Source organism: Canis lupus, chromosome 16, assembly GCF_003254725.2.
Source record: "Canis lupus dingo isolate Sandy chromosome 16, ASM325472v2, whole genome shotgun sequence".
In the NCBI taxonomy this organism is placed as follows: domain Eukaryota; kingdom Metazoa; phylum Chordata; class Mammalia; order Carnivora; family Canidae; genus Canis; species Canis lupus.
Genome location: NC_064258.1, coordinates 6,242,636 through 6,264,035, shown reverse-complemented (window position 1 = coordinate 6,264,035; position 21,400 = coordinate 6,242,636). Strand labels below are relative to the sequence as shown.

The following is a 21,400-nucleotide window of genomic DNA, read 5'->3' as shown; positions in this document are numbered from 1 at the left end:
GTCCTCAAGGGAAGACAAAAATGGAGCCAAGGAAGGCAGGAAATGATCCTAGAAAGGTCCAGGAGGATGGGAGCAACCAAACCAGGGTTGGCAAGGGTCCTACAAATAAATCATGTCTACAGCACACCTGCTGAGTGGTCATCCTGTGCTGTGAGAGCCAGCCAAGCCCAGTGTGAACCTTCAGTCAGGGAGAACAAGGTTTGGAGGAGGTGGGGCTGTGGCCCAGAACAACCCGGAAGGGACAGATGGAGAGCACACCACTGTGGACTACCCACTGGGCACGAGAACTAGGAGGCGGCCTTCGAAGACGTTCTCTGACGCTTGAGACGTGGGGATTTGGACAGTAGGAAAATAAGATAGTACAGCATTCAGAAGGTACTGAGTGAAAAGGGATTTCAGGAAATTTGAGATTCAATTATGAAAGTCAGAGCTAACCTGACTTTGGAACTTGCGGATTTCGGCATGGATATCTAAAATCAAGAGGAGATGAAGGCCTTCATGCTTTCATGCCTCCATGCCTCTATCACGGACGAAACAAAAATGGTTTTACTCAAGTCAACTAAGTGCCACGTGATTCAGTACAGCTCTTCAAACCCAACAAGTAGTTGCCGCAATCTGTAAGAGGCAAATGTGCTGGACTCTCCACAACACACGGTGGGCAACCCCACATCACACTCTCAAGAGCTTCCATCCTCGCCTCTGTCCTGTAGGCAGAGGTAAGACAAACTCCAGTAAAAGATTGAGTGCCATCCATGTTGTTTTTGAAAAGGAGAGACCAGCAAAGCACTTGGGGGATGAAAAATCGTGCTCCTGGGAGTGTCAGGGTGGGGGCAATCAGGGTGGGCCAGCAAAAGCAGGAAGGCACGTCTAGTTTCCCTGGAGTGGGTGTTACAGGAGTGGGGGAAAATGAGACCCAGCAGATGGCTTGGAAGTGACAAGGGTCTGGGGCACCAGGGGCTGGAAGAGCTGGAAGACATGCAGGCAGCCGTGCTTGAAGTGCCTGAGGGTGAAGGGGATGTGGGGCCTGATGGGGGTTGTGCTGCCCCTGGGAAGAAGCGGGAAGTCTAGTGATGGGGGAGCTGTTGACAGTTGTGCATATTTCAGGGTCTGTGGTGGGGCTGGGAGGGCTGTCTGGGGTCAGGCTGCAGGTCTGAGGTCATAGGGGGCTCCGTGATAGGGAGTGACTACCCTCCTCTGTCCGGCAGATCGAGGCCTGGGAACAGGAGCAGCTGAGCCAGCCTGTCTGTTTTGACTACTGCTGCATCGACCAATCCCCCTTCCAGCTGGTGGAGCAGACGTCCCTGCACAAGGCAAGCGCTTGCCCTCAGACTGCTCCCGGCCGCAGAGGGCAGGGGAGGCCCAGGCGGACACGTGCTGACCCGCTGCTCTTTCCCCGCAGACCCACACGCTCTTCTCGCTCCTTGGCCTCCACCTTGCCTATGTGACCAGCATGGGGAAGCTCAGGGGCGTGCTGGCATTGGAGGAGGTAAAGGTGGCATGTCCCGTTTGAGCAGCACAGGATAAGTAAGGGTGTGGGGAGGGGATGGTTTAACATCTGGGTGGTCCCCCACATTTCCCTCTCTGTTTGTCATATGGAGACAGGATGCAGGGTGGGGGGGAGCAGGTGGTGGGTGGAGGGGGCTGCCCCCACCATCTTCCACAGAATGGGGGCTTGGGAGGAGGGTTCAGGGCAAGAGTCACAGGTTCCTGTGTGTGCTCGTGCTCGGGCAACGGCCGTGAAAAAGAGGGCAGAGATGGGACATGGCTGAAGGACGCCTGAAGTCATGAAGGAAGGGGCCTTGTCAGAGGAGCTTGAGATTCCTGGCTCTGCAGGTGGGCCTGGTCCCCAGGCCTCTTTACTTGCCACTCCACATCCTTCCTTCCGGTGCTCCTTGTGCGAATCTGCTCTTCTCTCCGGCCTGCTTCCTCTCACACCCATCTTCTTTCTCTTCCCACTTTTATCCCCTCCCTCTCCCCACCAGCTGCAGAAGGCCATCGAGGGGCACACCAAGTCTGGGGTGCAGCTCCGCCCTCCCCTGGCCAGCTTCCGGAGCACGACTTCCACTCGGAAGAATCCGGGAGGCCCACCCCCTCCCACCGAGGCCTGGAGCCTGCCTGAGGATGGAACTGGGGCTCCTGCCTCCCCAGAGCCCCCCGCACCCTCCCCCTCCCCAGCTCCCTTGCTCTCTGAGGCTCCAGCCAAAGTGGAGGGTGAGCTGGAGGAGCTGGAGCTGGGAGAGAGTCCAGGGCTGGAGGAGGAGCTCGCTGACATCCTGCAGGGCCCAAGTCTGCGATCCACGGATGAGGAGGACGAGGACGAGCTGATTCTTTGACGGCCTCCAGGATCTCCTCTTAAAGACCGTTCCGGGGCCCAGGCCAGAGGCTGGACTTGTGTGTCAGGGGTATGTCCTGAAGTTGGAGACCTCACACCATCGCCCTGGCCCCTTCTGGGAATCTTAAAATGTGATAGTGATAGTCTGCTATTTAGGCCCTGTGCCCCCCATCTGGACAGGCAGGAGGTTCTGGCCCCAGTGAAGGACCTGATACTCCACAGGGCTTCCCGAGTCCCCCTGGTCTGTGAGTGGGAGACACCCTGCCTCTGCCGGCCTCGGCCTCCCCTCAGCCCCCACAGTCCCTTGGTCTTCTTGTTCCGGCACCTTCCTAGCACCTTCCTGGCTTTGCCCCGTGTCCGCCAGTCTCCACGGGGGGAGGCCCACAGTGACTGTGGCCTGGGGGGAGATGGGAGAAACTCATGGCCTCGTGGGCTGATGGCCCGGGATACACTCAGGAATAATCCACACGCCACTCTCAGAGCCCCCAACCTCGTTCTCCCACTTACAGCCGCTCCCTGATATTTGCCTCCTCCTCCTCCATCCTGGCTCCCACTACCTGCCGCCAGGCAAGGGCCAGTCCCCTAGCTCCCCTGGCCGGGATATAGGCAGCCCGCAAGAGAAAAGGTCTCTGTGCAGGAAGCAGGTGTCTTGCTGCCCAGCGTTCATGCCTCCTTCAGGCACAAATCCGCCCCATCTCACACCAGGCATGGCTTCCTCGCCCTCCAGGTCCCAGGGCACTCCTGGGAACTAACCCTCACCTCCCCACGGTCCTCCCTGATCTATCCTGCCCAAGGGTCAGGTGTGCCCTCCAGCTGCTGGGGCCAGGGCTTCTCCCACCAAGACCGAGGCTCAGGGCAGCCAGGCCACTGGGTCTCTCAGCCACCAGCCCTACTGAGACTAGTTCTTTGTGTTCGTCTTCTAGAGGTGGACAGATGGGGGTTCAAAGTCAACATGGCAGGCCCCTTTGATGCTTCCCATGCTCGGAAGTCAGAGGCCCTCCTCCCCAAATCAGCGACAGGATGCCTGCCGCTGGCCTGCCTTTCCTATGAGGTGGTCCCAGGTGCTCTGAGCCCCCAGAAGCCCTCATTTCCACACCCACGGCTCCCCTGCTCCCTCCTTTTGTGCTCCGTCCAGTTGTGTAGTTTTACCCCCTGTCTGACATCCTCCTGCCTCCCCTCCCCTATGCCCAGGCTCCATCATCCCCCAAATAAGACACTCATAGTCAGAGGTGCCACCACATTCTGTTTAGTACCATTGAACACAGCCTGTCGCCCTCCAACATGACATCCCTTCCACCTCCCCAGGCCGAGAGAGAGAGGGTGCAGCCTGGAGAGGGGGACTGGCAGTGGGCATTTGAGCCCATGCCCATGTGTATATAATCTATAATATTTATATATATATATTTATATATAATTCTCTCTGTAATATATGTCATAGAATCTCTCTTGGGCCTGGGGTGGGAATGTCACATTAAGAAAACATGCTAAGACTGGCCATAAAAATGGATATTTCCCAGACCTGGAAGACAGAGTATGGGACGTGGAGGTGAGGGCAAAGAGAAGGTCATACGCTCATTCACCAAGAGCCCCTCCCAAGCACAAGGGTAAGAAGGGAGGCGTAGGGGGAGGAGGGCCAGTGGAAGGGGAGGAATGGGAAATTTGGATTTTTCTTTAATAAAGTGATTTGAAAACGAAAGTGCATCCCCCCTCCCCCCGCCCCCCCCCAACCAAAGGAAAATCATTTAGCAAGAGCAGTTTCATTCACAAGAATATAAAAACAGCCCTGTTCCGGGACTGTTGAAAAACGTGCTGCACAGCCTTTAACCCCAAAGGAAAAGCGACCCTCCCCCACCCCCCCAGCCTCTTCCTGCACATGCCCCTCCCCTCCCCCTAGAATAGGCTATAAGCAAACCCCATGCACCCTGCCCCCAGCACCAGAGAGGCAGTTCCTCCCCGCAGAAGAGTCCTAAGAGGGTCCCAGGCCAGCTCCTCGGCTCTTCTCCCTCTTCAGAGCGGAAAACGCAGGCCCCCACCTGACGTGAGGTCCGCGAGCCCCCTCCACGTGTAAAATCGGCTAGACTCCCTCACAGCCTCAGCCACTGCTGCAGGGACCATTTGGCTTCCTCGGGGAAGGGAGGGAGGGGGCAAGAACGCTGCTTTGGTCCACCTTTCTCAACTCCACAGGCCCTGAGCAAAAAGGAACTGTAATGAATGAACCTGCTGGATTGGATGTCCACCGTGGTCTGGGGGCAGAACGTAGGCACGGAGGGGATGAGACGAAGAGAAAAAAGATGCTACACTGAGACAGCAGGTGGCACAGGGCGAAGGAACAGGGACCCGTGGCAAGAGGGGACCATGAGCATGCAAAACCCAGAGGACCCACGGCAGGAGGGCCAGCAGCCAGTGAGGTCACGCCAGGCGGCCAGGCCACCGCCCTAGGTCACCCCCCGCCCGGCCACCCCCCACCCCACCCCAGCTGCTAGCTGCCAGGTCCTGCAGCCTCCTGAACCCCATCACGTGACCAAACGCAAAGCAAGGTCTTCCGTTGAGACAGCTGTGGACAAGGCGACTTGGCCTCCCCACACACACCATGCCCACTCCTGGGTCCTCCAAAGTCCCACCCCTGGCCTCGGCTGCATTGTAGGAGCACGTGGGGATGAAAGTGTGAAGTCTTTGAGGGTGGGGGCATAGAGGGACAGTAACCCCCTACCTCTCAACCTCCTCATTCCCGAGAAACAGAAGTCTGGTGGGGTGGGGAGGGGACAGTTCTGCCCAGGGTCTGGGAAGGGGTGACAGGTGCTCCCCTCCTGGCAGAGGGTAAAGTGGCAGGACCCCTGACGAAGCGTGGGCAGGACACAAGGCCTTGGAGCTGGAGCCTTAGTTGGGCACGAGGAAAGAGGGAAGGCGACGATGCAGCTCTCAGCTTCTCTCCTACCCAGTCTCCCTGTGCCACCGCAGCGGGGCGGGGCAGTGTGCCAGCCAGCTCCACAGCTGTGGCGTCCTGGCTCTCCCCGTCCCCTGCTGTCAGGATCTCTCAGAAGTGCTGCGGCGGCCCTCACCACAGCGCAGCCGAGCCGGGTGTGGGAGGACGAGCCGATTCAGGGGCCTGTGCCTCACTGTCACCGGTCCTGGAAGGAAGGATCCTCGACTCTCCTCTCTTTCCCCACAGCAGGCCCGGGAGGGAGGGGGAACACCTGCGGGGGGGCCCTCTTTGGAGTCCTGGGAGAAGCTGAAGAAGGGGCAAAGGAGCCGAGCGCCCACACCGCTCCTCAGAGAACAGCCCCCCTGGCCGGGGCCTGACAGCACCGGACTCCTCCCTCCACCCCACTCAACCCTGAGTCCCCAAGAAGTTATAAAAATGTAGAAAAGGCAAAGAGAAAAGTGTAAACAGCTCCAGAGAATTAAAGGGTGGATGGAGGGAGACACAGCCCTCATGCTTCCCCTTTTGGCCAGGACACCTGCATCCTGTGTCACCCCCTCAGGGCAGGAGACAGAAGAAGGCAGAAAAGGGGAGCAAGAGCTGGAGCAGCCAGCCCCGGCTGGGCCTTCCCCGGACCCTCGGATCCCGCCTCCAGCTACGGGAAGTGTGATCCTGGAACAGCGGCCATTCTGGTTGTCCTCGGTGACCTTCTGGTGTCCTCAGTGACCTTCTGGTCTCGGGGCAGGCCTTGACAGAAAGAATCGCGGCTGTGTCCTTGGGCGTCCCAGCTGCAACGTCCACCTCCCCCATGACTCCTGATGTCAGAAGCCAATTTTTCGCTGAGGGCAGACTCTCTGCCCTCTAAGGACACGCGACGTGAGGTGGCTCCCCCTGTGCCCGTCGAGCCGTACCAACAGCCCCCGAGGTCTGTTCCTCAGAGCCGGGATGAGCTGGGGCCACGGCCAGAGAAAACACGGAGTCGGGAAAAGCAGGAGAAACGCGGAGAAAGGCGGCCTTCCCACAGCCACGGCCGAGGCTCCCGGAGACGAGTCAGAGTGAAGAGCTGGGGTCCGGTCGACGGCCACAAGCCGCCCGAGCTTCACCAGCACAGGCCCAGAAGCCTGCGGCTAAGCCCGTGCACAGCCATCTGTTGGCCTGGGCCTTGGTTCCCGGCCCCGTGCTTCCTGCAGCACAAGCCTGGATAAAATCCCACAGGCTCCCGTTCTCCTGGTGAGGACTGGCAGCTCCTGGGTCCCTCGCGGTCTTCTGCCCGGGTCTCAGCTGTACTGCTGGGGGGAGGGAGGGTATTGTTGCAGCCATGCCCCTCAGGTGGGAGTGGAAGGCCGGGTGCCGAGTGGGAGGAAGCTAGTTGTTAGCCTCACCCTCCTCCTCATCAAAGGATTGCACACCTGAGGATGTGACATCAGACACCTTCCGGCTGAGAACAGTCGACATCTCAGGGTCTTCTCGTGGGGAAAGGGACTCCAGGTCCCGGCATCCTGCGTCCTCTTCCTCCTCAGGGGCCAACGGCCTCTTCTCCTCCTCAGCAGGGCCCCTTGCCAGGTCCACTCCAACCACCCCCGGAGCCCAGTCAGTGTCTGACCCCAGCAAAGGTGGAGGCTCCTGTGCAGAGTATCCGGAAGCAAGTTGGGAAGGCCCCATTTCGTGCAAGCTAGGCTGTGAGTCATCAAATGCAGGACCAAGATAGGATCCTGTAGCCGGAGAGGCAATGAGGGACTGGTCGCTGGCTTCCCAGGCATCCGATGACCCCAGACAGTACATGCCCTGGGACACGTAGGAGTGAGGCCATCCGTCCATGGGCGCTTGAGCAAGGGCATCTGTAAAGAGAATCACAGAAGTCAGCGGGGTTACAGAGCATGAAAGGCGGCAGCAATAGTGCAGACAACGGAGTAGGTGGGGGGTGGGGGGGAGCGTAGGAAAGCTGAGACGGACAGAGTCGTAGAAGAACACACAGGAATGGAAGTAGCCCAGTTAAGCTGGGGAGGCCTCTTGGGCCTCAGAGGGGCCATCCCTCACCTTGACTCTCCATCAGCTCCTGGTAGTTGTCACTGTAGTTGCAGCCCAGGGGCTCCTGGGCCGAGTTGACACTCATGTCCTCACCATCCATAGAAGACCAGGCCATGAGTGTGGCCTCGGAGATGGCAAACTGTTCCATGACACCTACGAGAAGAAATGTAGTTGGCACAAGATACCCCTGGGAACCCTTAGACACGTGCACGGTGGAGGGTGACATCGGGGCAGTGCTGTTCAATAGAAAGACCATGCAAGCCACTTGTGCAATTTAAATTTTCTTGTAGCCATAGTACAGAAAATTTAAAAGAAACAAGTGAAACTAATTTTTATAAATATCTTATTTAACCCTATATATATATATATATTAGATGATCTTTCAACATGTAATCCATGTGACAATTATTAATGAGATGTTTCACATTATTTTATTCGTACGAGTCTTTGAAATCCAGTTGGTATTTCATACTGAATCTCCATTGAGATGAGCCACATTTCAAGTTCTCAGATGCCACGTGTGGCCAGTGGCTACTATATCTATGGGACAGCATGCACTTCGCATACACCCCCAAACAAGGCAAAACAGTGTGGGACGGTCCAGAAGGTCAGATCAAGGATTCTTAGCAGATAGAGTTGAGGGGTCTTCTGGTGAGCTATCCAAAGGGACTGAAATGAGGAATTTCCAGGAGTTGATCTCCAGAAGCTCGTAAGAATGTTAGCTAATACTAGGTAGTCAACGGCAGAGGAATCTAAATGAGAGGGCTCAATTTCAACAGAGAATCCCCCAGGGAACACCATGGGCTTGTAGGTCCACCATGGTATCAAGACGAAAGTTATAGGAATTGGAAAAGAGAAGGAAGGGAGGATAGACTAGGGAGCCTGGGTAGCCTTAGGGGTCCCCATTCTAGTCAAAGCCGGACGTTGAAGCTTCCATTGCCAGCTGCCCTGAACTACCCCCTACGCACTACATGTTTGTCTCCCTTCCCCACTGATCCTCCACCATCCACACCACCAACACAGAGATGCCTCTCTTCTCTTCTAGATCTATCATTCTTCCCAAGTCTCTTTTCTTTTTTTTTTTTAATTTTTTTATGTATTTATGATAGTCACAGAGAGAGAGAGAGAGAGAGAGAGGCAGAGACATAGGCAGAGGGAGAAGCAGGCTCCATGCACTGAGAGCCTGACGTGGGATTCGATCCCGGGTCTCCAAGATTGCGCCCTGGGCCAAAGGCAGGCGCCAAACCGCTGCGCCACCCAGGGATCCCTCTTCCCAAGTCTCTTATTGAGACCTGCAATAGGGGCTTGGTCGCCGTGGTAGGTACGCTGTATGCCTGTCTCCTAGCAACTCCACTGTCCTCTTCTGTATAACACGCTCTCCTTACTCAGACCCCCCGATCTTCTCGTGGTTGGTTGTCACAAGTAATGAGCCACGTAAGTGAATGAATCCACTACAGCAATGTGCTGAGGGGCAAGGTCTAGAAGGGATTTTCCCAGTGCCTCTTCTTTTTCCTCAAGAGACATGGATAGAAGGAGGGACTTTCAGTGTCCAAGGCCCCTGACTTTTTGTCCTATACCGATAGTCCTATACCGATGTGGGAGAGAAGGCACCTGGAACAGGTGGACCTTCAGTCCCATGTAATTCTTAGTTTCTGACATGATAATAAAAATAAGTTGGAGGCCACTTACCCGGATCAATCAAAGTTCTTGATATCAGAGCTGATTGCGAAATTAAGTCTTATGGTCATCATATGCCTAGAGCCAATCCTGCCATAGGGGATCAGGCTGGAAGGTCAGTCTCTGACCATCTTGAAAACGCGTCTCTGGAAGGTCCCCGGAATAAGTACCTGCTAGGAAACGTGCCTCCTTCTCACCATCGCTGAGGTCGGAGTAGGCGTCTGTATCTCTGCGCACCGCCTCATGGCTGTGTTGCGGCTGAATGGCTGGTGCCTTCCCCCAGCCCTGCCACTCAATCATGTGGGCCACCCGGCCTTGCCCCATGGCTGTGGGCTTCGTCACATGGTCCTTCATGCTGCGAGAAATCCCTGAGGGGCCAGACATTCCCCTCCAGAACAGCACACGATACCCATACAAGATCCACCCCAGGTCCCCACCCATGACCCACGGGACTCCATTCAGTGGAGGAGCTCCATACGAGGGGTAGACTGGACAGGAGGGCTTTCCAGAAAGGGTAAATAGGTCAGGGACGGGGGTCTTCTTTAGGCCTCAAGGAGCAAGGAGACTGAGACCAGGAGGGGGTCGGTATTCTCCTGTCTGGATGCATCCCCAGGTAGGGAGTCTCACCTGAGAAGGATGACTTGGCCAGGGCCCCGATGCCATAGGCGTTAGAGTTTCTCTTAAGCTTCGGAAGAATAGAAGTGGTGTCCTCCATGGAGAGCTGGAAGAGGGACGGTGGGAGGAGGGGCAGAGGGGAGTTCAGGGTTTCTGGGAGGAAGGGACTGAGCGAGGGCAGGTGAAAGGGAACCCTTACACCAAGGAGACCCAAGGATGCTTATCCCCCAACTACCCTTGAAAATATGGGGGATCGGTAGGGAATGTGAGGGCTCGGGGAGCACTGCATTCTGTGGCAGATCTAAGGGAGGATGTGAGAGGAGCTAGGATGCACTGGGGTGGGGGTGCTGGGGGAAGCTGCACTCACATTGATGCCATCCCAGGAGAAATCAGTTCGGGTTTGCTGTGAGGAGAGAGCAAAGGGAGTGGGGATCCCAGGGACTCCCAGGAATGCAAGTAGCCCCCACCCCACCCCCATCCCAGGGACTTCCAGAAGTGTCTGAAGTAGAGAGGTTTTTCCTCGGCTTAATTTAGGGGATTAGGATCTCAGTGTGGAACATTTGGCCGTGTTTTGAGGAAAGTAGGAGAAATGTTCTGTAAAAGCGTCCACTCTGAAGGGGTGTTTGGGCTGTTCTCTTGGAATTTAAGAAAATAATTCAAGGATCAGGCAAACTGGGAGACTTTGTTCACCTTGGTTTCTGTTTTTTGTTTGTTTATTTGTTTTTTTAAAGTCCTTTGGTTAGGGGCTCCTGGGTGGCCCAGTTGGTTAAGCGTCTGCCTTCAGCTCAGGTCATGATCTCGGGGTCCTAGGATAGAGCCCCACATAGAGCTCCCTGCTCAGTGAAGAGTCTGCTTCTCCCTCTCCCTCTGCCCTGCCCCTTGCTCACTCTCTCTCTCTCTCAAATAAATAAATAAAATCTTAAAAAAAAAAAATCCCTAGGGCGCCTGAGTGGCTCAGTCGGTTAAGTGTCTGCCTTTGGCTCAGGTCGTGATCCTGGGGTCCTGGGATGGAGTCCTGCATCGAGTCCCACATCAGGCTCCCTGCTCCATGGGGAGCCTGCTTCTCCCTCTCCCTCAGCTCCTCCCCCTGCTTGTGCTCATGCTTGCTTGCTCTCTGCCTCTCTGTCAAATACATAAATAAAATCTTTTTAAAAATAAAATAAAGTAAAAGTCCTTTGGTTAGGGGGCTGCTGGGCATGGGTCCTCACCTCGGTGGAGGGCCGGTGGAGGCTGCTCCCGTGCAGTGAGCTGGTGCTGTCCATGTGGATCTGGTCGACATCCTTCAGGCCCTTCCAGTCCACTGCAATCACCTCATTCCCTGAAGTGGCCACAGGGTCATTAGTTGCTCTACCGTCAGCCCCCCCATCCCCACATCCCCGCAAAAGGCCCCTCCAGGCCTCAGAGGACAGCCCCTTCAGCCACCACTCCTTCTGATAGCACATTTCCCTTTACATCCCTACTCTCCCCCAGGTTTTGGTAGGACAAACCGTTATGCTGAGCCAAAATATTCCCTTTGAGCTCAACCAAGAATAGCACATTCACAGAAAGTGTTATATGGCCTTATTTGTTGTTATTTAAGTGGAGGGGTCAGTGGTTGGGTTTTACCCGGAAAACAGTTCTTTATTCTGTCCTGAGGAATCTCTGAGGGTTCCTATATGGGAGTATAGGGCAGCTGTGCCTTTCATCCATGATGTTTCTAGAAAGAAGGGCAGCACTTCTTTCCATATAGGTAAGCTTCCCTATATGTGGGCTTTATGATTCGTATCTTGGAGCTGGTGCATCTGTGTGATGGTGGGGTTAGAGGCAGGACTGGGGCATGTTCACCCAGAAACGGTGATTGGAGAGAAAGCAAAGAATGAGATGAGATGCCATCATTTTCCCTGACTGCTGGGGAACCAGGGATGGATGGAAGGGGAGCCAAGGGGGACAGAGGATGGGGGGGGGGGAGAAGGGGAATTTTTAAACTAGGAACTAAAAGAGCAGGCATTCAAGTCATGCCTGGAGAGCTGGGGGCTGGAGGACCATGGTAATTGTTTGGGTGAAGCCAGAGCCTGGGGCCCAGGCAGCTGCTGGCAAGAGGGCAGGGTGGTGCCTCTCCTGGGAGGTTGGGAAGAGCCACTGCTGGGAAGACACTCAAGCATCAGATGGCTCTGGAACCATCTGACCTTACAGATCCCCCCTGCACACGGAGTTTTGTGATTCTGAATTTCGGGCCAGGGGTCCGCTCTTGAGAAGGGGTGAAGTGCGGGGGTTTCAAGCATGGGGAGGCACGCAGCTCTCATCCACACAGCCAGGGCAAAGGGACTGTGATTAGTGGGTGGGAAGGAGGTAGGGCCCCTCCTCAGTGAGCCCCTCTCCCTCGGGGCTGCAGGGGAGTGATGAGGGGGCAGAGCAGGGGCCATGGCTGGAGGGGAAGAGGACCTAGGGACCCCTGGACCGAGCCGGAGAGAGCAGGAAGGGGGCAGACGGGGGGGGGGGGGGGGGGGGGGCGGGGGGAGGATAAGGGAGGGAGGAGGGGGGCCGGGCAGGGGCGAGGGGAGGGCGAGGTGGCCTTTGCAGGGGAGGCAGAGCTGAGTCAGAGCCCCGAGGGGCGGGCAGGGGGAGAGAGAACCCCAGGAAGAGGTGAAGGCAGAGAGGGGAGCATCCATGGAAATAAATCGGGTCTCCGAGAATCAGGCTTCCGGAGAGTGAGTTTGTTTGTGATGATAATAATAATACTACTAATAATAACAATACGAATTATTCTCCCAGCCTGAGGTCACTGGGTCGTGTAGGCGGGAGAAACCGGGAGTTGGAATGGGGGAACGTTGGGGGTTTGGGGAGAGGGTTGGACTAAATCGCGGAGCCGGGAGCGTGGAGGGGGTGCGCGGGGTGGGGGTAAGGGGGTGGGAGCAAGGCAAAGGCCGGGGGCAGACCCCGTGGGGGGCGCGGTGCCCGCCCCCCGCCCCGGGCCCGGGTAGACAGCAGGCGGCCCCGCGCCGGCCCCCGCCGACAGGTGCAGGTCCGGCCCCACCCTCCGGGAGCCCGTCCCCGCCCCGCCCCGCCCCCGCCCCGCGCCCCCGGGCCTCCCCCCCCCCCCCGCCCCATTTGTCCGGGCGTGGACCCGGCTCCGGTCCCCGAGGCCCCGAGCGCATCCCGCCCCCGCCCCCGCCCCCGCCCCCGCCCCGGAGGGAAGGTGCACGTGAACAAAGCGGCTCGGGGGAGGCAGGAGCGACAGAAAAAGGCCACGAGAGAGAGGGAACGAGGTGGGAGCGGCGCACCCGGGCCGGACGGGGGCGGGGGGTGCCCGAGGGGGAGGCCGGGGAGCTGGGCGGCTGCCCCGGAGGGGAGGGGGGCGCCGGGGGAGGCGGGGGCGAGGCGGAGGGCCTGGCGGCGGCGGGCGCGGGGCCGCGGAGTGGGAGCGGGGCTGCTGGAGACGGGATGGAGGGGGCCGCGGGGGGCGGGGGGCACGGGAGCCGGCCGGGGGAGGGGGAGGGGAGGAGGGGGAGGGGAGGGGGCCGCCCTCGCCCCCGCCCGCGCCCGCGCCGCCGCGGTACCCACCCACGGTCCGGGAGCCGATGCAGCCCATGGCTCGGGCGCCTCCGGGGCCGGGCGCTCACCGCCGCGGGGCGGGCGCCGGGGGCCGCACCGGGAGCCGCGCCGCCGCCCCAGCCGCTCTGCAGCGCCGCGGCTGTCTCCGCGCGGCTCCGCTCCCCCCGCCCCTCTCCATCCCTCCCCGCCGCCGCCGCCGCCGCCGCCGCCGCCGCCTGGCTCCCCCGCCCCGGCTCGGCTCGGCTCGGCTCGCTCGGCGGGCGGCCGCGGGGAGGGGGCGGCCCGGGGATTGGCTGCGCGCGGCGCCTCCGCCCCCGCCCCCGCCCCGCCCCCGCCCCTGCCCCGAGCTCCCCGCGCGGGGGCTCCCCGCGGGCCCCGGCCGGGCTGGCTCCGGGGGAGGGGCGGGGTGCGGGAGCCCGGGGCACCCCGCGGGGTGCGGCTGCTGGAGGCCGAGGCTCTGCCGGGATGCGCGGGGGGCGAGGGCGGGGGGGGCCGCGGCCGGGATGCGCGGGGAGCGAGGGCGGGGGGGGCCGCGGCCGGGACGCGCGGGGGGCGGGGGGGGCCGCGGCCGGGACGCGCGGGGGGCGGGGGGGGGCCGCGGCCGGGACGCGCGGGGGGCGGGGGGGGGGGGCCGTGGCCGCCTGGCTCCGCAAACACGTGTTTTCCTCCGGGCCGCGTCCCGACGGTCAGATGCGGCCGCGGCCACGCGGTTCCCCGCGCACCGTCCGGCCCCCGCGAGCGGGTCGCCGAGTCCCGGCGAGGGAACGGGAAACTCGCGGGGGGGTGCGCCTGGGGCAGGTCGCCCCCGGGCCTGATCCCCGATCGGGGGTGCGGGCCTGCAAGGACACAACTCGGTCCCAGTTGCAGCGAAATAAAAATCAGGACTGACTGGAAGCACAGTTGTAAGCCCAGTTGAACTTTCTGAGCCTTGATCTCCTCTGATAGGTGACCGCAGGGATGTCCGAAGCAGCCAAGACAGCAGAGGACTGCCCCCCCCCCCCCAAGGAGTCAGGCAGGTACCGAGTGAGGGCCTGGGGGGTGAGAGACTGAGAGAGTGACCTCCGCGGCAGGGCTCAGGTGGGCAGCATCCCCACCGCGGCACCAAGTGAAGTCCAGAAAAGTCACGCAAGAAAGGGCCTGGGGACTTGTCTAAGCAGCACCCCCAACCCAAAAGTGTGACAGAGCAGACCTAGTCTGCACCAGTGACGGCAAATGCTAAACCGGGCTCTGCTCCCAGGAATCCCAAGTGTGGGGTGCGGGCGTGTAACCGGACAAAAGATCCAGTCTCCCCGAATCCGCCTTTTAACCCTTTAGGGTCTGAACGGGGAGCTAAACTTTAGGGTGGTAACCACTATGTTCTGCGGAATCCCAGACGAGAGGTGCTAGCGAGGATGCTGATAATGTCCCTGCAGACCTAAGGGATGGAATTGTGGAGAGAGAACTGATCTTTGATCTCTGTGCACGAAGAAATAAACCAAACCTGCATATGTAAAACCACGAGAGAGAAGAGGGCCTAGTCAGTAGATCTGCCGGGATTTGAATCATCCAGAATGATTCGTGGCAAGATCAGATACCTTATTTTGACGGTGAGAAGAATGAGCAAATATTCCTCCCCCCCCCCCCCCCCCATATTTACTCTTGTTGGATATCCAAAAGAGGCGTCAGGAGGTTTCTGCCCTCCTGGAATATATTGCCTAGCCGCAAAGGAAAGAACAGGGAAGAGTGGGAGAAAAAGAAGAAGGGGGCGTGGAGGAGAGGAAGGAGAAGAAACAGCCTCCAATGCTACAGCAGCGCCACTCGACCCCTGTTGTTTGTGGCAAGAAAGCACTGACGGGAATATCCAGCCATCCAAGGCTGGGTTTATCCAAATGATTGAAATCAAGTCCACACAAGGGACCTCGGGTCCTGAAGACTCATCATGGTTCCCATTCTGCCTTAAAGGTATTTCCGGAACCAGAGAAAAACAGAATATCAGAGGCACAGCACTGGCCTGCTTTCTTTCTGCTTCTGGTACAGGATCCTCTTACTTCTCACCATTGAGAGGCATTCTTTCCCAGCCTCTTTGCCATCTTCTGAGCCAAGGTCAAAGATTCCAGTTCTGATATGAATAGGAACAACCTTTCCGGAGGACGATTTGACAGTACTGATCAAAAAAAATCTTTAAAATATGCATTGCTGTTGTTGCGACATTACTGAATTGTGACACAGCTATTCCATTTATAGAAATATTCTAGGGGAATAAAAATAGAACGTGGACAAAGAATTAATCTACAGCACCCATCAGAGCACTATTGACATAATGATGAAAGATTGTACACAACCCACATGCTCAAACCTGGGGATTAATGAAATACATTAGGGTATGTGCTTATAACAGAATATATGTAATATATGGTAATATTTTATAATTGAACAATTATAATATTTTATAATTGTTGACAAATTATTCATGATATATTGTGACATTAAAAAGAAGCAGGCTGTAGTATAAAAATGAGAAGATATCAATGTTTGTTGGAAAATCACATACACGCATTCTCCTGCCTTTTGTCAGGCTTTCCATCCCAAGTAATTTATGGGATTCCCTGAGGAAAGCCTATGTTTTACAGATGCCCAGGCTCACTCATCAGTTAAGTTTGGCCCTCAGTAAAACCACAATATTAATGAGTCTATTTCCAAACTCAAAATAGAGGACTTTGCCCCAGTGTAGCATTGGTACTTCCTGATGGTCCCCTTTAGAACATGACAGGGTGGAAGGGTGTTTCCCCCTTCTCTGTGGTTGCTGTTTCGTGCCCCCAATCTCCTATGGATAGATCTTGGACAGAAGGAACAGAACCAAGTTCAGAAACAGTACCGTCTAAGGGTGCCTGGGTTGGTTAAGCGTATGACTCTTAACCCAGGTCTTGATCTCGGGGTTGTGAGTTCAAGCCCCATGTAGGGCTCCACAGTGGGCATGGAGCCTTGAGAGAAAGAAAGAAAAAAAAAAGAAAGAAAGAATGGAAGGAAGGAAGGATGGAAGGAAGGAACTAAAATAGGGACTCTAGGGGCACTTGGGTGGCACAGTCGGTTAAGCATCTGACTCTTAGTTTTGGCTCAGATCATGATATCAGGGTCATGACATCAAGCCCCGTGTCAGGCTCCCTGTTCAATGGGGAGTCTGCTCCAGATTCTCTCTCTCTCTCTCTCCCTCTCTCTCTCTCTCTCTGCCGGTCTCCCAGCTCGCTGTCTCTTTTAAATAAATAAATAAATCTTAAATAAAATAAAACAGGGACTCTTGTCCCAGGATCCATGGGCAGAATCTAAATTCCCTAACCTTGGTTGGGAAAACTTACATTTTTATGTTCATTGGCTTGTAACTGAAATTCTCCTTGTCCTTCTGGTATGCATATAGGCTGCAAAGCACAGCGGTGTCAGAGCTGTTGTTCTGTGTCTTTACCGCCTATAAAAATTCTGGATGCTTCTATTATACAACAGTAGTTGTAGATTTCTTACAGTATCCTCTTTGTTCATCACTACTTTGAGATGATGGTGTTACCGAACCTCCCTGTACATGTTCCTATTTAGTGCTTTTATAAGGAAGCAGGTATGTTACTATATCACAACTGTGTAATAACTGTTTTTTATATTAGTCATTTCCTTTTTATCTTTTTAAAAATATTTTATTTTTTTATTCATAAGAGACACACACACACACACACACACAGAGACAGGCAGAGAGAGAAGCAGGCTCCCTGCAGGGAGCCCGATGTGGGACTCGATCCCAGGTCTCTAGGATCAGGCCCTGAGCTGAAGGCACGTGCTAAACCGCTGAGCGACCCGGGCTGCCCTCCTTTTTTATCTTATTGTTTAGTATGTAGTATTATTCTGACAAGGAAGCCGTGGATTTTCCAGATTGCCAAGGGATCCAGGGCAGAAAAATGTTTAAGAATCCCGGCCTCAGGGGCCTCTGGCTGGCCCAGTCGGCCACTCTTGATCTCGGGGTTATAAATTCAAGCCCCACATTAATTGTAGAGATTACTTAAAAAAAAAAAAAAAAAAAAAAGAATCCTTGGCTTCTAAATATATTTTTGGTGGCGGTGGCAGTTTGGGGTGGTCTCTAATTCTGCAGGAGCTTAATCCTGTTAATAGTACCAACTTAAATGACCAAGCAAGGCACTTGACATCCCATTTGGAAGCCTCAGTCCTCAAGAACAAAGATATGTCCCTTTTAACTGCGGGACTAAGAGTCACACCCAAGCTCCATGCCTGCCCCCAACAAATCGAGAGGAAATTCTGAAAACATGGCAGCTTAATAAAGAATTGCTTTTGTTTTAATGGGAGACACTAGGTCACAGTTAAGGGCAGATGAAAAGATCCAACTGAAAGGGGGGAGGTTGATTGTGCTGGGGAGGAAGATTCAGGATGGGGGGAGCGTGAATGCTAAGGCAGTCACCAGGGTGGCGCTCCAGGCTCAGGGAGGGGGACTGGGCTCCGACAGAGGAGCCCAGCTATTCCAGCAGATGGAAGGATGGAGCAGATGCCAGTAGGTTGCACGTTTGGTGTCGAGAAGAGGAGGGATTCCAATCTGATGGTGTCTGTTTTCTCCGAGACGTAGGAAGTAAGATCATCTACTAAGTCTGGGAATGGGGGAGATGGACTAAAATAATAATAGGTAATATGCAAATATCACTTAGCAGTTGACAAAGAGTTTTCGGTGTCTTCCTACAACAATCCGGGAGGGAAGTCATTATCTTAGTGTTGCAGTTGAGAAATCTGGGCGTAGAAGCCCATGAACTTTCTTTTCCCCAAAATTACCCAGCTGGAAAGAGAGAAGGAGCTGGAGCATAAACTTAGCCCTTCAAATTAAAAATTCATCCTTGATGCTGTAGGAAAACGCTTTTTGTGTTCGCTCATCTGTTTTTTAAATACTTAGAGCTACTTGGTTCGTGGTTTTATTTTTTTATTTTTTTTTTAAATTAGGGGTTTTATTTGATACACATTTTTTCACTCTTTTTTTTTTTTAGATTTTATTTATTTATTAGAGAGAGAGCACACAAGCAAGGAGGAGGGGCACAGGGAGAAGCAGCCTTCCTGCTGAGCAGGGAACTGGATGCGGGACTCGATCCCAGGACCTTGGGATCATGACCTGAGCCAAAAGCAGACACTTAACTGAGCCACCCAAACGCCCCACATTCTTCCACTCTTGTGTTTCTTTTATGAAGGTGGGGCCATAAGCTAAAGAGAGGGAAAAATCTGTCTATATTCCTAAATTTTGAAACAAGAAGGCGAGGATCTTTCCTCAGGGTACTTGGAGCCCCTGCTCAAGGTCTCTGGTGCTGTCACAAGGCACTGGAGCATTGGTTTCTACTTATCAATGTCGGGGTTCGTATCAGAGTCTCTATCTCAAGGCGACAAGCAGGTGATTCAGGCTACCCCCACCTTTAGACAGCCTTCGGGCAGCATTTGGTGGCTCACAGCAGGCCCATGTGCTGAAGCCACCAGCACTGGGCATGTGGCTCCCCCAGACTCTGGGAAAGGGCTGCGGTAGGTTACCAGGTGGCGGCGTGCCCGGAATAGCGTGGGCATCTGGGTGGAAGTCAGAACAGCAGTGTTGGAGGCCCGGATTCTTTTATTTATTATTATTTTTTCCGGATTCTTTGAAATGGGAGTAAGTTACTTAATCTTCTGGGAACAGGAAGGGAGCTTGGGGTGTGAGTTGCTGACACGGAGAGGCAGGCTCAGAGCTGGGTCACCAATGGGCAGGGGTGTTGGTGTGGGCAAGTGGGATTCCCACGGAAATGGGAAGCGGCCACCGAATCCACAGTGGTGGAGTTCTCTTCCCCACGCCACCCCCCACCTTCAGCCGGGTGCCCCGAATGATCAGTGGATGAGGTTCGTTTCCTGGGCAGAGCAAGTTTGCTGAGCAGGACGGGACGTCTCAGGGCAGCTGGCTGTTCCATAGCAGAAGTGCTCTGGTTTTGGTGTCAGTGGTGGAGACAACAAGGCCTCACTTGGCCAATCTCTGATCTGTTGGACACTGAGGAAGATAAAACCTTTCAGACCAGCATAGGTCATTGCTAGCTTGACTTTTTGATGAAGTTTGAAACTTCGCAAAATGTTAGGGATCTGAGTAAGGTGAGCTCATTCCAACGTGTACTGAGATAAGGAAGCTGGGCAGCGCAGGCCGGGCGCGAGCTCTCGCCGGGGCAGCGCCCAGAGACACCCCTCCCCGTGTGAGGCAAGGTCTCCTGCATGGGCAGGTCACCAGCCCTGAATGGACACTTTACAGGATCCTGTGGTTTCATTCAGCAGAGGAGGGTACCCAAACAAATGTTTCCCTGGTGACTCTACTAGAGTCTATTCTTCAGCTTATCAAGGGAATGCATTCGCCCTGTCTTCTCTTTGAGAAATAGGTCTGTGGGAAAGGCTGAAAGAGAATCACTTAGGATTTGGGGGTTCCTGCCAAACATTCTGATGAGAAAGTCCAGGCCGGTGGTTCTAGGCCAATGGGACCCTACCTCCCTCAGAGATGGGGAGGCTTTGGAGCAGAGGGCCCACAACGATGTCAGTGCTTCACTACTGCTCCCACGGCAGGCCTCACGTATATTCAGGGTTTCGGGGGTACCATCTTCGTGTCCGGGTCACAGCCGCCAGCAGGCCAGGCAGGGGGCCAGGGCCAAGCAAGCAGGCTAGCGTTTGGGCAACTGTGAGCCAGAGGCTGGGCCAACAATACAAAAGTGGAGCTCAGGGCAGCCCAGATGGCTCAGCGGTTTAGTGTAGGCTTCAGCCCAGGGCCTGATCCTGGAGCCCCGGTATCGAGTCCCACATCGGGCTCCCTGCAGGGAGCCTGCTCCCCCCTCTGCCTGTGTCTCGGCCTCTCTCTGTGTGTGTCTCATGAATAAATAAATAAAATCTTAAAAAAAAAAAAAGTGGAGTTCATCAATAGCAAGAGAGCCGGACCTGATGGGAACTTCAGAGGTCAAGCAAATTCTCAGCCCTCACACATCCCAGAGCCACTGACAGAGGAAGGGAGGAATCACACAGGTAACGCCGGGGCCGGGCGGTGGCTTGGTCCAGCCTACCTGCCAGTATCATAGACCTTCCTTCCAGGAGAATCCGTGAGAACTGGGAATTGGAAGGCGGGGTCCTGAGCATCACTGATAGCTTCCTGCCTAGTATTTACTAACTCAGAGGGCAGGAGCAGCCCCTCTCCCCAACATCAGCCTCTGGAGGCCTCTCACGCCCCCTGCTGGCACCCCCTTGCCCCACCTTTATGGCCAGCTCCCCCAGGAGAGATCCTGCCTATGCTTACAGCACCCCCTCCCCTGGTCTTGCCTCTGAGTACAGCCTGGGGGTGGCTCTCCATTACCACCTGCCACACCTGTCACCAGCTGACAGTTGACGAGCCCCCACTTTCCGATCCCTGAATATACCACCCCCTCCGGGTTCCCAACCCCTTGCCTTCCTTAACTTTTGGGATGTCCTGCAATCTCAGCATGGATTCCTCTTGCAAATGCTTTCTCGGATGAGGATCTGTTTTGCCGCACAGTCTAACTGCCTGGAACCTTTTCTTCTTTCTTGCAACTGGTCCTGATCCTGGATGGTGGGTTTACTACATGACAGGCCTGGGAAGCTCCAGGATACTGCTCTTCTCAGTCGGCTGTCTTCTTCTGTGAGCAAGCCAGCCGAGTCCAGAGAGGACAAGAGCAGAGGCATCTCCTTGACTGGGGAAGAGCAGCGGATATACAGGGCGTTAAGTCCTGGTCTGCGAGTAGGGGAACTGGACGAGACCTTGGACATGAAGTCCGTTGCTATAGTTTCACAGACATGGAAGATTCACCTCTCAGATCAGATCTTCACAATCCTATGGCTAAGTGGCTCAGCTGCGACCAGAATTCATGTTCTCCAACTCTCTTCTAGCATTCTTTTCTCTGTCCTATGATGCTACCCTAAATGTATGGTGGATTATTTTCCTGATTTTTATTATGTAAAATGTGTATGAACCTAAAGACCTAAACACTGTTGAAATACGTTCACACCCCATACTCCTTTTGCTCATGTGGATTCATCAGCTCCTTCTGGGTAAGATGAGGTAAAAAGAACATCGTTCTAAGAGGGTAGATTTCATGTTAAGTGTTCTTACCACAATAAATTTTTTTTTTAAAAAGAAAAGAACATTGTTCTAACTTTGTTCTTTGTGCTTAAGAATGGGTGTGTAAGAAAAAAAAAAAGAATGGGTGTGTAATCTTTGTGTACATGTCCAGGTCATTGTTTGGTTAAGGGTTTTCCGTGGTGATAAGCTAAAGGGCTTTACTTTC

General features: G+C 55.3%; 2 protein-coding genes across 2 annotated transcripts in view; one reads left to right on the top strand and one right to left on the bottom strand.

Moving 5' to 3' along the window:
• Window positions 1–4,062, top strand: part of CLCN1 (chloride voltage-gated channel 1) — a 33,411-nt gene extending 29,349 nt beyond the window's left edge. The window contains exons 21-23 of the mRNA XM_025433832.3: window positions 1,206–1,310; window positions 1,400–1,486; window positions 1,983–4,062. Of these exons, the coding sequence (XP_025289617.1) occupies window positions 1,206–1,310; window positions 1,400–1,486; window positions 1,983–2,333 (543 nt within the window). The 3' untranslated portion in view covers window positions 2,334–4,062. The remainder of the gene's footprint in view (window positions 1–1,205; window positions 1,311–1,399; window positions 1,487–1,982) is intronic.
• On the bottom strand, window positions 3,563–13,261 carry FAM131B (family with sequence similarity 131 member B). Its single transcript, XM_025433833.3, has 7 exons — window positions 13,113–13,261; window positions 10,781–10,890; window positions 9,940–9,975; window positions 9,585–9,678; window positions 9,128–9,325; window positions 7,290–7,433; window positions 3,563–7,090 (listed from the first exon to the last, which is right to left on the bottom strand). The coding sequence occupies exons 1-7, from the start codon at window positions 13,138–13,140 to the stop codon at window positions 6,618–6,620; spliced, it is 1,083 nt and encodes a 360-aa protein (XP_025289618.1). The 5' UTR covers window positions 13,141–13,261; the 3' UTR covers window positions 3,563–6,617.
• Window positions 13,262–21,400: the final 8,139 nt, after the last annotated feature.